This window comes from Empidonax traillii, unplaced genomic scaffold, assembly GCF_003031625.1.
Source record: "Empidonax traillii isolate 1590-97213 ecotype Southwest subspecies unplaced genomic scaffold, ASM303162v1 scaffold992:size1346157, whole genome shotgun sequence".
Lineage (NCBI taxonomy): Eukaryota > Metazoa > Chordata > Aves > Passeriformes > Tyrannidae > Empidonax > Empidonax traillii.
Window position 1 is genome coordinate 1,090,952 of NW_020956185.1, and position 15,537 is coordinate 1,106,488.

Sequence of the window (15,537 nt, forward strand, 5' to 3'; positions counted from 1 at the left end):
CACCATTCTGAGGCCACGGCTGAACCAGGATTTGGGATGAGCAGGGACTGGAATTGCACAGGAGCAAATGGTACTTCCTTACCAATTAGCAGCACCAGAAGGGAAAACAGTGGATAGTTTGTGGCAGCTTAACAGGGACTTGGGGAAAATATGGTTATTTTTTCTTACATTGTTAATGCTGAGAAGGTTTCCATGGTATTTGCATTTGAAATGTCAGCACAGCTGGTGACTGAGCGCTCCAGCTCTCTGCTGCGAGGCAGAAGGGTTTTGTAAGCAGCTGAAACTATAGAAAATTGGGCAGGTATGGATAGGGTGGGATGTGGTTTAACCTTGTGCTGCACACACCTTTCTGTACCGGTTGAAGGTGCACAGGGCAGTGGTTTGGGGCAGGGCTTTGTGTCTGGCCAGACATTCTCACATTCAGTGATGGATACACTGAACTGTGCAGCAAAACCAAAACCTCATCTTCCTACATTTTCAGCTGCATTTTTATGCAGTCTGTTGAGTTTAGCAGCAGGTTACATGCCCTGGAGCTGGAAATGTGGGCAGGTGTGAAAAAGGTGACACCTCTCACCTTCCTACTGGGAGAAGTTCAGTGACTTTGAAGGGACGCTCCTGAGAATGACAATTCTGGAGTGTGTTCAGTGGGAGGGCAGCTGTGTCTGTTATTAATGAGTGCTGAGCTCTCTGACCTTGGCCTTTCCCTCAGGATGCCATCGAGGCCATTGCAGAGAGTGCTTTTAAAACATCTCTGTTCCCTGTGATCCTGTCCTTCGAGAACCACGTGGACTCGTGAGTATCCAGTGCCCGGGAGAACCGTGTTCTGTGCCCAGAGCAGAAAGGACACAGGCAAGGGGTGCTGGCTTTGAAGTGGGTGCTGAGCTGAAATGAAACACTCATTGAGGTTTCCGAAACAACTGGAGGTGGGTCAGAGCTGAAGGACGAGCCCTCACCTGCATTGTGGCGTGACCACAACTGTGCAGCCTTTCAGCTTGGGGTGGCACTGTGGGAACACGGGAGTTGGGCTGGGAATGGCACCTCAACATCTGCACGGCTGAGCCAAGGCGGCGGGTGGTTTCTGGGTACAGTACATGGATCTCCCTTGCAGGCCCAAGCAGCAGGCGAAGATGGCCGAGTACTGCAGGACCATTTTTGGAGACATGCTGCTGACAGAGCCTCTGGAGAAACACCCGGTGAGGGGCAGCTGGGCAAGGAGGCCAGGGGGAGGCCTTCCCGGAAAACTTGTCACTCCTGGTGCTGGGAGGTGCCACAACAGACAAAAGGACAGTGAAAGAGAACGTGATGCCATGGACAACCAGTCCTGGTTCACAGGGATGGGTGGAAGACTGCCACAAAGGTTTTCCTGAGTGCTCATGGGACTCTGCTCTTGTTCAACACTCTGACCTGAGGGCTCTGGGCACTGAGCTCTCAAGTTGTACCAGGGTACCACAGGTGCTTTTGTACATGGCACTGGTTCAGCTCTCTCTGCCAGCCCCTGCTTTGGAAATGGGAACAAGGGCCTGGAAATATTCCCTTCCAGGCATAGGTGGGCAGGGCAGTGCCAGGAATAGCTCAGTAAAGCTCCCCATCTGCTTGACCCCAGTCATCAGCTGACCTGTACAGCAGGTATTTCTGTTGGCACAGTGACACAGTGGTGCTGCAGCTGCTCTGCAACCACAGGTGAAATCTTTGGGGAAATCTGCAGGAATCTGGTGGGATATGTTGACGGAGGGAGGAAAGGAAGTGTACAGTGGGGGAGAGATGTGTCTGCAGCAGGAATTGGCCAGAGGGACAGGAGAGGGCAGTGTTTGAATTCTCCCTGTGATGAGGTTTATCTGTTGCAGCTGAAGCCAGGAGTTCCTCTGCCGAGTCCTACGGACCTCTTAGGGAAAATCTTGATTAAGAATAAAAAGAACCAATCTGTATGTGAGAAGAGGCAGAACTCTTTGAAGAAAGGGAGGAATGTGGAACCAGAAATCATCGAGCAGCCGACCCCTGTGGATGCTGAAGACACTGGTATGTCTGAAGGGAAGTGGGCCTAGCAGAGCTAGAAGGGCAAAACCTCCCAGATCTCCCAATACCAGGCTGGGGCAAGCCAGCACTACTCCCTAATTCAGCTAAGCAGTAGCATAAGCTTGGAAGAGAAATTAAATTCTCAGAATATTTTCAGCACTATTGCAGCCAAAAGAGACCATGACTTACACCCTGCCTGTCATCCCTTGGTGATTCACTGATACCCACTGGCTGTTGGGTTGGGGGAAAGGGGTAATGGATTACTGCTTTGTGGTGACCACAAATTCACCACAGCTCACATTTCTGTATCCTGAGGGTCTTGGAGGTTTATGGAACCTTCAGCCCGTCTCTCCTCCCTTCCTGTCACCCCTTGGGCTCAATGCCCCTGGGGGGGGAGCAGTCCTTGTCGTGATGTGAACACATGAAGTCATGTGAGGACAAAGGGGACACCTGGAAATGGACATTTATCCTAAAAATACATGTGAACTTGGTGGGAAAACAACCCTTTGACTGTTGCTCCTGGGTGTGAGGGGAGTCTGCAGGAGCAGCAGTTTGGTCTCTTGCGTGTGCTGGTCCACAGTGTGCCAGTTCATATTTGGATTTGGCCAGTAAAGATGTGGGATTCTTCCCCTCACTGCTGCTGCTGGCTTGGCTGTGAAGTTCTGCAGCTGTCTCAGTGTCCTGCTGAGGTACCACTGATGTGGCCTGTGTGTTTAGTCTGGGCAGGTGATGTGGCTGAAGAGGAGCCAGAGGAGGAGGATGAACAGCTTGGAAACCTGGATGAAGAGGAAATTAAAAAGATGCAGTCAGATGAGGTACTGTCACTGCTGGTTCTCTTCCTTTTCTGTTTGGCTTCCAGTTTTCTCTGGGCCTCACCCTGTTGAGTGGAGATGAACCCAAAATGCAAAGGGGAGTGAACCTGTCAGGGGCTTTCCTTCCCCTTTTGCAGGACTTTTTGCAGGAGAAACTAAACAAGAGAAATTCTGTTGCAAGCACAGAGAATGTGGCAGAGGAGCTGTTATTGCTGACTCTGCCTTTGATACTCCACGTGATTTGGAGATAACTGTTTGCCTCTGGGCTGTTGGAGAGGCTTAGCCTTGGTCTGATAGAAGTTGTTACTAAAAAAAGTGCTGCTGCTGAAGGGGGAGGGAGGAGATCATCGTTCCTGTGAATGAAAACATCCATTTCCCATTTCTATCTCCCTGGTATCCCTTGGAGAGGAGGGAAGATGGTGTCCCCAGTTTGTCCCAGGCTCCATGCTATGAGGGGTTAAAGAGGTCCTGGGCTTTGTCCCTCCTGACTGGAGCCTCTCACGTGCCCCGGTTCAGTTCTTGCCCAGCTGCCTGGAATCTCCATGCCCTGCCCACCACAGAGCTGTGGGACTGGGAAGCCAAACCGGAGTGCTCTGGTCAGGGCAGCCCCAGAGCCCCTCCCCTGGGAAGCCCTGGTAGGATTTGTTTCCTCCCGAGGGAAGGTCTCTTCACGTGTCTCCCCTGGGCTGTTCCTGCACAGGGCACGGCCGGCCTGGAGGTGACGGCGTACGAGGAGATGTCCAGCCTGGTCAACTACATCCAGCCCATCAAATTCGACTCCTTCGAGGTCTCTGCCCGTAAGTCCCTTGGCAGTCCAAGCCGAGCGTTCCCCGTCGGTGCCCATGGCAGGACAGGGGCTGGGTGTGCCTTTCCTCTAAGGCTTTATCATCTCCTGCTTCCAGAGAAGAACCGGAGCTACGTCATCTCCTCCTTCACGGAGCTGAAGGCCTACGACCTCTTGAGCAAGTTCCCCGTGCAGTTTGTAGAGTATCCTTTTGGCAGCCCTTGTGCTGGGGAGTTGGGGGTGTCAGAGCGAAGCTGGAGCTTGGGCTTAGGCATATCCAAAGGGCTCCTGCTTCCAGCACCTTCAACACTCTTCATCAGAGCTAGAAGGTGTGCAGGTGCTGGAGACATGGGATCTTCCAGGTGGCTTGGGAGCTCTCCAGAGAGATTCCTGACAAGATGCATCCTGCTGTAGTCAACATCAAGGCTGCCAGAGGCTTGTCCTTAAGTGGGAAGGGTATGGAAAAGGAGCCTGGGCCTGTCTGAGCTCTTGTCTGGAGGGCTCTGAGTGTCTGGTAGCAGAGGTTGAACAGTTTTCATGATGGGAACATGTGGGCTGGTGCCAGGGCACAGCAGGAACACCCCAGACTTGTTTCCTATGGAGCCCCTGCAGATACAACAAGCGGCAGATGAGCCGGATTTACCCCAAAGGCACCCGGATGGACTCGTCCAACTACCTGCCCCAGATGTTCTGGAACGTCGGCTGTCAGATGGTGGCACTCAACTTCCAGACCATGGGTGAGTGTCAAGGGTCCTCCAGCCTCCTGCTGGGTGAGCATGGCTGCTCCTGGTCCCCAGGTACTCCTGGTCACTGTCTCTTCCTTCACTGCTGTTTCCCTGATGTGTTATTTATTCCAAGTGCCTTCTCCCAGGTGCTGTTCTCCACTGGGTCCATCTCCCCCAGCAGCACTTTTCTGTGTCCAGCACACACACACACACACATCCAAGGAGTGCTGTCACCTGTGTCCAGGCACTGTCCTGGTGTCCCATTCCACAATGTGCCACTGAATCACATCCCTGAACACACCTGCAGCCCAGTCCCTGAGTCGCTGCCCCTTTACAAGGCAGAGCTCCATCTGGCCACAGTACTGCCCTGGCTGTGCCATTCTTTCCAGGATTTTGATCTGAACAGGGAGCAAGGGCCTTTCCTTGCTGCACAGCCAGCATGAGAAGGAAAGAAAAGCCTGGAGACAAAGCTATTCCTTGCCCCTCTTCCTTCCTTGGAGGAGTTTGTTACGTATAGAGAGTGTAGGAGAAAAAAAGGAAGTGACTCGGAAAGGGGGCGAGTGACAGGCTGGTTCCGGGGGGGATGGCACAGTACAGGCTGGTGCAGGAACCTCAGGACAAGTGTCAGAGGGAAGATGGACTCAGAGGAGGCCAAAAATGAAAGGGGGAAGGAGTAGAGGGGCTCAGGCAGCTATTTATCTGTGCCCAAAAGCAGCGAGTGCTCCTTAAAGCAGATTTGAATGTAGTTCTGCCCGTGGCTTGCAGTGCAAGCGTAAGCAAACCACTTCCCTTCCGTGCAGCAGCTGCCTTCACGTCTTTCCCTGTAGGGTGCTGAGAGGCCTCCCTGGTTTGTGAAGTGGCTTTGTGAGCCGGCTTTGTGAGCCGTGGCTGGCAGGGGCTGGGGGCTCCCGGTGGCACGGGGGTCCCCGTCCCAGCCCTGTGCCTCAGGGTGTGGCTGTGCCCGCAGACGTGCCCATGCAGCAGAACATGGCCCTGTTCGAGTTCAACGGGCAGAGCGGGTACCTGCTCAAGCACGAGTTCCTGCGCCGCCCCGACAAGCACTTCGACCCCTTCTCCCTGGACCGCATGGACGTGGTAGTGGCCAGCACCCTGTCGGTCACGGCGAGTACAGCCCTCTGTGCCGCTCGGGGGTGGGGCACGGGAACCCGGGCAGGGGCCGGGACAGCGCTGCCGTGGCAACCCCCGGCTGGTTTCTGTTTGAAATTAACCTTAATCACGTGGAAGTGGAACAGGAGCATCTGCCTCGCAGAAGCAGCCAAGGCTGGGATGGTGGGGAGGGAGGAAGTGCTGAAGCAAGAAACAGGGGTGGAGGTGAAAGAAAAACTGGAGCGGAAAAACAGACTTTGGGGTGAAGGAACGGGCAGGTCCTTGTGTTTTATTCTCTTCAGCAGTTGCTGACTCTGTCTCTGTTGATGACAGATACTCTCTGGTCAGTTCCTCTCGGAGCGCAGCGTGAAGACCTACGTGGAAGTGGAGCTCTTTGGGTTGCCAAGGGACACCAAACGCAAATACAGAACCAAACTGACCTCCACGGCCAACTCCATTAACCCCCTGTGGAAAGAGGAGGCTTTTGTTTTTGAAAAGGTGAGAACATCTGAGAGTAATTTAGACAGAAAACCTCCCTTAGGCCACAAGCCCTGGAAGAGGTCAGTGACAGCAGAAGGGACTGCCCTCTGCAGATGCCCGGCCTGGCAGATAACACCCAAACAATATATCCAAAACAACTCTTATCAGTATTTCCCAGAACAGACAAGGGGGAGCTGGAATTGCGTGGTTGGAAGGAGAAAGGAGTAAAGCTCTCCTTGGAGGAGGAGGAGGAGGATGCTGTCAGGAGTTAGAGGCGAGGCCACTGGTGCCTTACTCTGCTTTTCTCTTAGATCATGATGCCTGAGTTGGCCTCTCTGAAAATCGTGGCTTGGGAAGAAGGAGGGAAGTTCATTGGCCATCGTATCATTCCTGTCATTGCGATGCACTCAGGTAAATCTGTGGGAATCCCTTTGGCTTTTGTGCCCTTGGCAGCTGTAAAGAACATACAAACAGCTGCATGTCTGGCTCCTCAGCGTCCACTCCTGCAGGCAGTGGAGTCATCCTGTTAGGGCCTTGGCTCGGTGCCAGGATATCCTACCCGTGTCCTCCTGGAAAGAGGGACTTTGGCAGCTGGAGGGCCAGGAGTGTGCCAGCGCAGCTCAGTGCTCTGCTCTGTCCCAGGGTACCACCACGTGTGCCTGCGCAGCGAGAGCAACATGCCCCTCACCATGCCCTCTCTCTTCGTGTTCCTGGAGCTCAAGGACTATGTGCCGGACGCTTGGGCAGGTGAGGACATGCTGGAATGTGCAGGGCGGGGGCTCTGGCTGTGTCCAAACTCTGATCCAGAAGCGTTTTCCCAGCCCAGGGAGTGCTTTCCTGCTGCACCCTTCATTCCTGGCAGGGGGGGATTGAGCACGTGCCAGGGTCCCACCCCAGCCCCGCTGCCCTGGGAAGAGCGTGGATGGTCCCGCTGCAGCTGTGCCTGGGTCCCACCTGAGGGGGTCAGTCCTACCCAGCAGAGCCAGGGAGAGGTTTCCTTAAGGGAAGAGGTGACAGCTCTCAGGGGCTGACAAGAACAGGGGTTGTAGGGAGCATGGGAATGGTGTTCTTCCCTGTTGGAAGAGAAGGGAGGTTCTTACAGAGACCTTCCTTGGAAAAGGATCAGACAGAGTTGAATGAGGACAGAAGCCCTACTGGAGGGATCAACATTCGTGACCAAAACCGCACAGAAAGTAACAGCATCAGCCACACAGCTTCCTGTGAACGCTTCTCATGTGTGCGCCCTCCTCCAGTGTTTGTACAAATGAACCCTTTTCAGTGGGGACATCCTGAGAAACTGATGGGTTTAACACATTGTTATAAAAGCCACGAGTTTGTACAGCACTAGACTGGAATTGGAGCAGGGAGCTGTGCAGATGAGGAAAGTCTAAACCTGGCTTTGGAATTTGGGAACAGAGTCATGGGCCAGGGCCTCAGCATGGGACTGAGGTGAAGGTGGTCCCCTCCCTTTGTGACAAGCAGAGAACACAGACTGGCCCTTCTCCACAGTGTCCTGTCCTGGGCAAGGAAAATGAGTCCATGAGTTGTTTGCTGCCCAAGCCAAGCCCTCTCTCTGTTTGCAGATCTCACCATTGCCCTCTCCAACCCCATCAAGTTCTTCAACATGCAGGACAAGCGCTCCATGAAGCTCAAGGACGCCACGGGGGAGGTGAGTTCTTCCGTGGTCTGTTCTCTAGAACACCTTGCATCGATTCAGCCTGGAATAAAAAGCCTTCATTTACCTCTGATCTCTGTTTTAGAGGCCTGGCACACAGAGGAACGTCCCATCTGCTGAGACTAATGGGGTGCCAGACTCTGCTGGGAAACACAGCATTCCTCCCTCCAATGGCTCCACGGGTAAGTGTCCAAGAGCTTCCAAGTACTTTAACACCTTGGCAGCTTAATTAACTCCTCACACCAAAATCCTTCACGTGGTCTCTGCTCTGGTGAGCTCTCCACTGTCCCTTTCCAACCTCGGAACATTCAAGATGGGACTTTAACAGGAGCCTCCTTTGGGATTTCAGGAGCAGCGGCGTTCGCCAGGGGAGAAACCGTGTTAGAAGTGATGCAGATGGCAGGTAAATCCCTGTGCTGTTCACCTGGGCTGAGGCCCTGTCAGTCAGCTTATATTCCCAAATTAGAAAGACCTCCCCCAGCCCTGCCTGGTGTAGCCAGCACTAAAGACAAATCCCAGGAATCTTGAGGCTCAGGGTTCCCTTCAGCACACCTGCACCCTCTGTACGATCCGTCAGGCACCTGTGTCTGACTGCACTGTGATACAAATCCCTGCAGACACGGGGCCTAATTATGCCACAAAACTGATCTGAAGGCACGAGAGGAAACCTGCTCTGCCCAGGTGTGATGGTTCCAAAAAAGATACTTCCTCTGAGCAGATAATTCTCTGTGGCCTGAGAGCAATTTTGGCCATCCTTATGCCCCCATCCGTCAGGGGCAGGAAAAGAGGGAGGAAAAGGAATGAAGGCAGTGCTGAAACCCCCTGTGAGACCCTAGAGGGTTTGGCAGCAGGTGGAGAAATGCTGTGGGACAGCAAACATCCTCTGGTTTGTGTTTCAGAGCCTGAGACAGCCACCCTGGCTGAGCTGCAGCAGATGAAGCGCTTCCTGAAGCTGCTGAAGAGGCAGGAGAAGGAGCTGAGGGAGCTGGAGCAGAGGGGAAGCAAACGGAAGGAGGAGCTGCTGCAGAAATACTCTGTGCTCTTCTCGGAGTCCGTCTGCCACAGGGGCAAGAAAAGCATGATGCACATGAGGAAAACCCAGAAGAAAAGGTAAATACAGCCCAGGGGTCACCTCCTCAAACCAAAACAGGGATCTCCAAGAGAAACATGGGCCCCCTTCTCTGAAGGAAGGTGCAGCATCCACATGTCCCTGGGCTGTTCCCATGAGAGTGGGTGGAGGCTGGGATTGTATTGGCAGGCCCAGAAACAGCACAGCCCTGAATGTGTTGTGCAGGATGGAGACCCAGGGTGCCCTTGGCACCTGTGCAAACCCCGTGGAAGTGGCAGAGAGTGTGGATCGCCGGCTCCTGGAGCTGAGGGAGAGGCTGGAGCTGGACCTCGTACACCTCAGGCAGGAGCACCACGAGGGCATCCGGAGGAAGAAGGAGCAGCACGCCACAGAGGTGAGGCTGCAGGGCCACCAGCAAACCATCCTAGGGCAGCCCCTCCCTGGAAAACCACAGGCAGTGTAGGAGTAGGACAGGAAGTCAATTGGGCTACTCCAGAAAAAAAATCAATCTGGGTAATTCTCCAAGATGAGGTCCATGTTGCTGGTTTGGTTTTTTCCTGGACTTCCCTGGGAGAATGGTTTTGAAATAAATAAACAAGATTCAGTTTCTCTCTGAGGACATTTTAAGGAATACAATTAAAAATGAAAATTTAAATAATCAGAAGAAAAAAATCCTCAGCCACATACTATTTCACCTCATTCTTTTTTAAAAATTAATTACCTCCCTTGATGTTTCTTGCAATCCTTCCTAAAGGAACTCCTCTAGAAAACCTACACTGATGAACCCCAGAACTAAATTGGTGGACAAAGGGACTCCTCCTATGGAAGGAGAGTTGATGCTTTCAAGGTTGAATGCACAGCAGGAAATAATTTATGATTTTTCTTTGCTAATGTAATTTGGGGGTTTTTGAGAGTTTATTTTGAAGAAAACCTGTGTTTGAAAGTTTTCCATGTAGTACTAACTCCCATCTCACCTGGTGGATTCAGTGAACCTTTAGGAGTGAATACATTGAGTATCTTTCACAGAGCTGATATATAAACAAAGTTTTAGTTTGCCAGAATTTTTTATTTCATGTCAAAAACAAGTTTAGGATTTTCCCAGATATCATCTAAATACAGGGTAATTAAGTTTAAAAATTATATGGTTTTATTTGCTCAAAATGTAGACTAAAGCCCTGAAAAGGCAAAAGCACATTTTCTGTCTCTGCCACAGCTCCATCTGGGAACCTCTTTAACTCTTTAGGGCAGCCAGCGAAGGTGGGGTGGTGGGATTTAAACATGCTGAGCCTTTCAGTAACAGCAGCTCTGCCCAAAGGCTGCTGCGGGGATTAGGAGGTATCAGAGCTCCTGGATTCTAACCCACGTATGCCAGGGATTTGGGGTTGCTCCCTTTTGATGTTGCTTTCATCCCCTGAGCAGCAGGTAGCCCGGATCCTGGAGCTGGCCAGGGAGAAGCAGGGAGCCGAGCTGCGGGCGCTGCGGGACACGGCCGAGAGGTGAGCACCGAGCGGGACCCCAGTGTTCCACCTGCAGGGGAATCCAAAAGTAGGGGTGAACTCCAAGGTACGAGTGACATCATGGGAGAGAAATGCATGGAGGCTGGAGGATAGACTGGAAACCGGGAAGGTGGAGGAGGGAAAAACTCCTGTACACTTGTTCTTTTTTACACTTCCCTTCAGCATCTGCTGCTTCCACTGTTGACACGTCCTGACTTTGGGAGGAATCTGTGTTAGGAACCCCTTAAAAAAACAAACAAACAAAAAAGCTTAAGTAGGACTTAAAATATTCTTAACCCTTCAGGCCTTCTGCTGCCCAACCCCCACCAGGTGCATTTCTGGCCAGCAGAGCGCTCCAGAGGAATGGGCTGGAGGCTGCTCCTGTGCTGGTGCCCAGGCCTGTCTGTCCTCTCTCTCCACAGCAACATCAAGGACATCAAGAAGCGGCTGGAGGCGAGGAGGGTGGAGCGGATCCAGGCCCTGCTGCGGAACACCAGCGACAAGGCTGCCCAGGAGAGGTGTGGGTGCTCCCGGGCCCCATCCGTGCGGGGTGCAGGGCCTGCTGCTGCCTGGGCAGCCAAGGGAGTAGAATTGTACATCCAGCTCTTCGTTTTATGTCTCAAACACACCGGAATGGTGTTTTATTTGTCTTTCCAAAATTACAGCAGGTTCTCCCTGCGTCAGGACATGGTGGGGATGTAGCACACGTGTGGGTTGGTGTGGCACGGATCCCTAGTGAGGGGGATGATGGGAACACAACAGCTGGATTACAGGTGTCTGTGGTTCTTCCAAAGGTCGAAGAAAGAAATCAACAACTCCCACATCCAGGAGGTGGTGCAGACCATCAAACGGGTGAGTTCCACAGGGGCTGTCTGGGAGTGTGTGAGGGTTGGGAACGATGGGAAAGCGTGGCAGGAGCACAGACACCCCGAGCACGTTGGAGCTGCCCTTCAGAGACCCAAAGCTAAGTCTGTGTCTGTCTGTCTGTGTGTGTGTCCCTGCGTGTCTGTGCATGTCTGTGTGTCCATGTGTCCATCTGTGTGTGTGTGTCCTTGTCCATGTGTCTGTGTCCATGTGTCTCTTTGTCCATCTGTGTATCCACGTGTCTGCGTCTGTGTGTCCCTGTGTCTGTCTGTGCCTGTATATCTGTCTGCCTCTCTGTCTGACTCTGTCCGTCTGTCTGTTTGTATCTGTCTGTCCCTGTGTCCCTGTCCATCAGTCTGTGAATCTGTCTGTCTCTCCTCTGCGAGTCCATCCGTCTGACCTTGTGTCTGTTGGTCTGTCCCTGTGTCCATCTGTTTGCCCATCTATCTGTCCCTGTGTCAGTCTGTCCTTCTGTCTGTCCCTCTGTCTGCCCATGTGTCCGCATATCTGTCCATGTATCCGTGTGTCAGTTTGTCTGTGTCTGTCAGTCCATCTGTCTGTCCATGTGTGTGTCCGCGTGTCCCATCTGTTTTGTGTGTGTATCCATGTGTGCCTGTTTGTTTCTGTGTCCAAGTGTCTGTCTGTCCATGTGCCCATCCGTGAATCCGTCTGTCCATTTGTCCTTCTGTCTTCCGTGGCCATCTGTCTGTGCATTTGTCTGTCTGCCCGTGTGTCCATGTATCTGTCCATGTCTCCATCTGTCTGTCTGTTTTTCCATCCATCTGTCCTTGCATCCGTCTGTCCCTGTGTCCATCTCTGTGTGTCCATTTGTCTCTCTGTCCCTGTGTCCATCTGTCTGTCCGTCCCTGGGTCTGTCCATTTGTCCGTCCCTGTATCTGTCTGTATGTCCGTCCATCTGTCCTGGCATCCATCTGTCCTCGTGTCTGTCTGTCAATGCCTTTGTCCGTCTGTCCCCGTGTCCATCTGTCTGTTCATCTGTCTCTCTGTCCTTGCATCCATCTGTCTGTCTGTCCGTGTTTCTGTTTGTCCGCCTCTCTGTCCCTGTGTCCGTCTGTCCACATGTCCATCTGTCTATTTGTCTGTCTTTCCATGTGTCGTTCTGTCCATGTGTCTGTCCATCTATTTGTCCATCTGTCTGTGCCTGTGTTCATCTGCACGTCCATCTTTCTGTCCATGTGTCTATCCATCTATTTGTCTGTCTGTCCCTGTGTGTCTCTGTCCTTCAGTCCCTGTGTCTGTCTGTCCCTGTGTCCGTCTGTCCGTGTTTCTGTCTGTCCATTTGTCAGTCTGTCCAATGTCCATCCCTGTGTCCGTCTCTCTGTCCACTTCTCTGTCTGTCTGTGTTTCTGTCTGTCTGTCCCAGTGTCCATCTGTCCCTGTATCCATCTGTCTGCCCATCAGTCCGTGTGTCCACCTGTCTTTCTCCGTCTGTCCGTCCCTGTGTCCATCTATCCATTTGTGTGTGTCCATGTTTCTGTCCATCCCCGTGTGTCTGTTTGTCCATCTGTCTGTCCCTGTGTCTATCTGTCCGTCTGTTCATCCCTTTGTATGTCTGTCTGTCCTTGCATCCGTCTGTCCGTGTGTCCATCTGTCTGTCAGTATGTCTGTCTGTCCTTGCATCCATCCATCTGTCTATCAGTCCGTGTGTCTGTCAGTCCCTGTGTCTGTCTGTCCACATGTCCATCTGTCCATTTGTCTGTCTGCCTATTTGTCTGTGTGTCCATGTTTGTCTGTCCATCCATGTGTCCATCTGTCCATCCCTGTGTCTCTCCGTTTGTCTGTCTGCTCCGTGTCCATCTGTCTGTTCACTTGTCTGTGTCCATATTTCTGTCTGTCCGTCCCTGTGTCTGTCTGTATGTCCATCCGTCACTGTGTTCATTTGTCTGTCCATGTTTCTGTTTGTCCGTCTCTCTGTCCCTGTGTCCATCTGTCTGTCCCTTTGTCTGTCTCTCTGTCCTTCAGTCCATGTTTGTCTGTCCATCTGTCAGTCTGTCCAGTGTCCATCTCTGTGTCCGTCTCTCTGTCCACTTGTCCGTCTGTTTCTCAGTCTGTCTGTCCATGTTTCTGTCTGTTTGTCCATCTGTCCCCATGTCCGTCTATCCCTATGTGTCTGTCAGTCCATTTGTCTGTTTTTCCATCTGTGTGTTTGTCCATCTGTCTGTGTCCATCCCTGTGTCTGTCTGTCCATCTGTTCATCCCTTTGTATGTCCATCTGTCCTTGCATCCATCTGTCTGTCCCAGTGTCCATCTGCCCATCCCTGAGTCCATCTGTCTCTGTCCGTGTTTCTGTGTGTCCATGTTTCTGTCTGTCCATTTGTCTGTCCCTGGGTCTGTCTGTATGTCTGTCCATCTGTCCTGGCATCCATCTGTTTGTCTGTCCATGTGTTTGTCTGTCTGTCCCTCTGTCTGTCTGTCAGTGCCTTTGTCCATCTGTCCCTGTATCCCATCTATCTGTCCATCCATCTCTGTCTGTATGTCAGTCCATCTGTCCTTGCATCCGTCTGTCCACATGTTCATCTGTCTGTCGATGTCTGTGTGTCCATGTTTTTGTACGTCCCTGTGTGTCAATCCATTTGTTTGTCCAATGTGTCTGTGTCCATCTCTGTCCACTTGTCCATGTTTCTGTCTTTCCCTGTATCCATCTCTCTATCCATCAGTCTGTGTGTCCATCCATGTATCCATCTGTCCATCCCTGTGTCTGTCTGTCCAGTGTCCATCTCTCTGTATCTCTGTCCATCTATCTGTCCCTGTGTCCATCTGTCCAATGTCCATCTGTCCATCCCTTTGCCTCTGTCCCTGTGTCCATCCTTGTGTCTGTCCATCTGTCCTTGCATCCGTCCGCCTGTCCAACTATCTGTCCCTGCATCTGTTTGTCCATTGATCTGTCCATGTGTCCATCTGTCCATGTATCCCATCTATCTGTCTGTCTGTCCATTTGCCTGTCCACGTGTCCATCTGTTTGTCCATGTGTCTGTGTGTCCATCCGTCAGTGTGCCCATCTATCTCCCTGTCCATTCGTGTGTCCGTGTGTCCCGGTGTCCGCACTCACCTGTGCAGGCTGTGCCGGTGTCCTGGCTCTGGGCTGGGCCTGGCACCTGAGGGGGGTCACTGTGTTGTTTCCAAGGTGACGGAGAAGACGCGGCGGCTCCAGCAGACACTGGAGGAGAAGCAGGCGGAGCGCCTGCGATCCATCAAGGAGACGGAAAGCCAGGTAGTGCCTCACAAGGCTCCGGGTCAGGGCTGTTCCACGGCACAGCAAGTCCAACCCCCAGGGATCCACCTTTATTCCACCCTCAGCCCCCCCATCCCAGCACACACCCCGGGGGCTGAGCGAGTGCATGAGGGGCCCGCACAGCCCCCCAAAGCAGCCACGGCTCATCCCAGAGCTGCAGGATGTGGGAATGACGCGAGTCCCTGTCCACAGCTCCAGCAGCAGGCACTGGCGGAGTACGAGGAGAAGGTGAGAGCTCTGAACACGGAGGTGCAGGAGATGGTGAAGAACTACACCAAAGCTGCCTTTCCTGCAGAGCCACAGACTGGGCAAGCAGGGCAGAGCGTTCCTGAGGGAGAACGAGGCTCTCCAGACCCCCTGGAAGCAAACATCGCAGTGGCAGAGGTGTCCAGGCTTACACTGGCCACGCCTGAGCTCCCGGGAGCTGGAACGGATGTGGAGATTGAGGAGAGTGTGTTCTGAGACAAGTCCCTTCCTTACTGTTCATTGCAGGAAGAGCTGTGGAAGTAAATGGTGAAGTTCAAGACCAGCTTCCCAAGTACTGCTATCCCTCCTTTTCCACTGCAGGGAGCTCCTGAAATCCTTCGGCAAAGCACTTACTGTTTTATTCCCAGTATTTGGAAGTAGTCTGGAGAGCTCACCCTCCAGAGTGCTGCCCTCCCTGTGTCCCCCCAGTCTGAGCTCCGAGTTATTTCAGCAGTGGGAAAGGGCCCATGCCTGCAGACCAGCTCCGGGCTGACATCACAGCAGCAGCTACAGGAACATTTGCCTGGCATTCACAGCAGGGATTGCAGTTTAGTGGGGATGGGGTGGGAACTGGGCTCAGTCACACAGACCCACAGCAGAGGGGGTGCTGCAGGAGCACAGTCACACCTGACGCTGCAATAACAAACATGAAAAGTGCTGCTACGAAAACCACCAGAGCCGAGCCCAAGCAGGTATGAGATGGGATGTTCCAAGCCAGGCCTGACGTGCTCCAAGAGCCCCCCGCTGCCCTGCAGTGACCAGAGGACTGCAGGGATGGCCTGGACAGTTCTGACTTATTTATTTTCTAAAAAAATAAACTAGTGCATTTCCTAACAAATGAGATCACTTGTAACTGAGCCACAGTCAGTGGGGTGGGAGCTCTGCGTGTCCCTGTGCGTCCGTGTCTGTCCATGTCCTTGGGGGGGGGGGGTGTGGCTCTGTCAGTGTGTGTGTGTGTGTGTGTGTGTCCGTGTGCATGTCTGTGTGTCCAGGTCTGTGTGTGTGTCCAACTG

At 52.8% G+C, this 15,537-nt stretch overlaps 1 protein-coding gene across 3 annotated transcripts in view; it reads left to right on the forward strand.

Annotated features, from left to right (window-relative positions):
• Positions 1–15,287, forward strand: part of PLCB2 (phospholipase C beta 2) — a 43,083-nt gene extending 27,796 nt beyond the window's left edge. For all 3 annotated transcript variants that reach the window (XM_027903713.1, XM_027903711.1, XM_027903712.1), the window contains 21 exons: positions 710–792; positions 1,109–1,193; positions 1,845–2,016; positions 2,731–2,828; positions 3,526–3,622; positions 3,728–3,812; positions 4,222–4,346; positions 5,302–5,456; positions 5,775–5,939; positions 6,233–6,332; positions 6,564–6,668; positions 7,505–7,590; positions 7,682–7,778; positions 7,946–7,999; positions 8,496–8,706; positions 8,891–9,059; positions 10,085–10,161; positions 10,584–10,679; positions 10,956–11,013; positions 14,171–14,257; positions 14,471–15,287. In XM_027903713.1, the coding sequence (XP_027759514.1) occupies positions 710–792; positions 1,109–1,193; positions 1,845–2,016; positions 2,731–2,828; positions 3,526–3,622; positions 3,728–3,812; positions 4,222–4,346; positions 5,302–5,456; positions 5,775–5,939; positions 6,233–6,332; positions 6,564–6,668; positions 7,505–7,590; positions 7,682–7,778; positions 7,946–7,999; positions 8,496–8,706; positions 8,891–9,059; positions 10,085–10,161; positions 10,584–10,679; positions 10,956–11,013; positions 14,171–14,257; positions 14,471–14,740 (2,475 nt within the window). In that variant the 3' untranslated portion in view covers positions 14,741–15,287. The remainder of the gene's footprint in view (positions 1–709; positions 793–1,108; positions 1,194–1,844; positions 2,017–2,730; positions 2,829–3,525; positions 3,623–3,727; positions 3,813–4,221; positions 4,347–5,301; positions 5,457–5,774; positions 5,940–6,232; positions 6,333–6,563; positions 6,669–7,504; positions 7,591–7,681; positions 7,779–7,945; positions 8,000–8,495; positions 8,707–8,890; positions 9,060–10,084; positions 10,162–10,583; positions 10,680–10,955; positions 11,014–14,170; positions 14,258–14,470) is intronic.
• Positions 15,288–15,537: the final 250 nt, after the last annotated feature.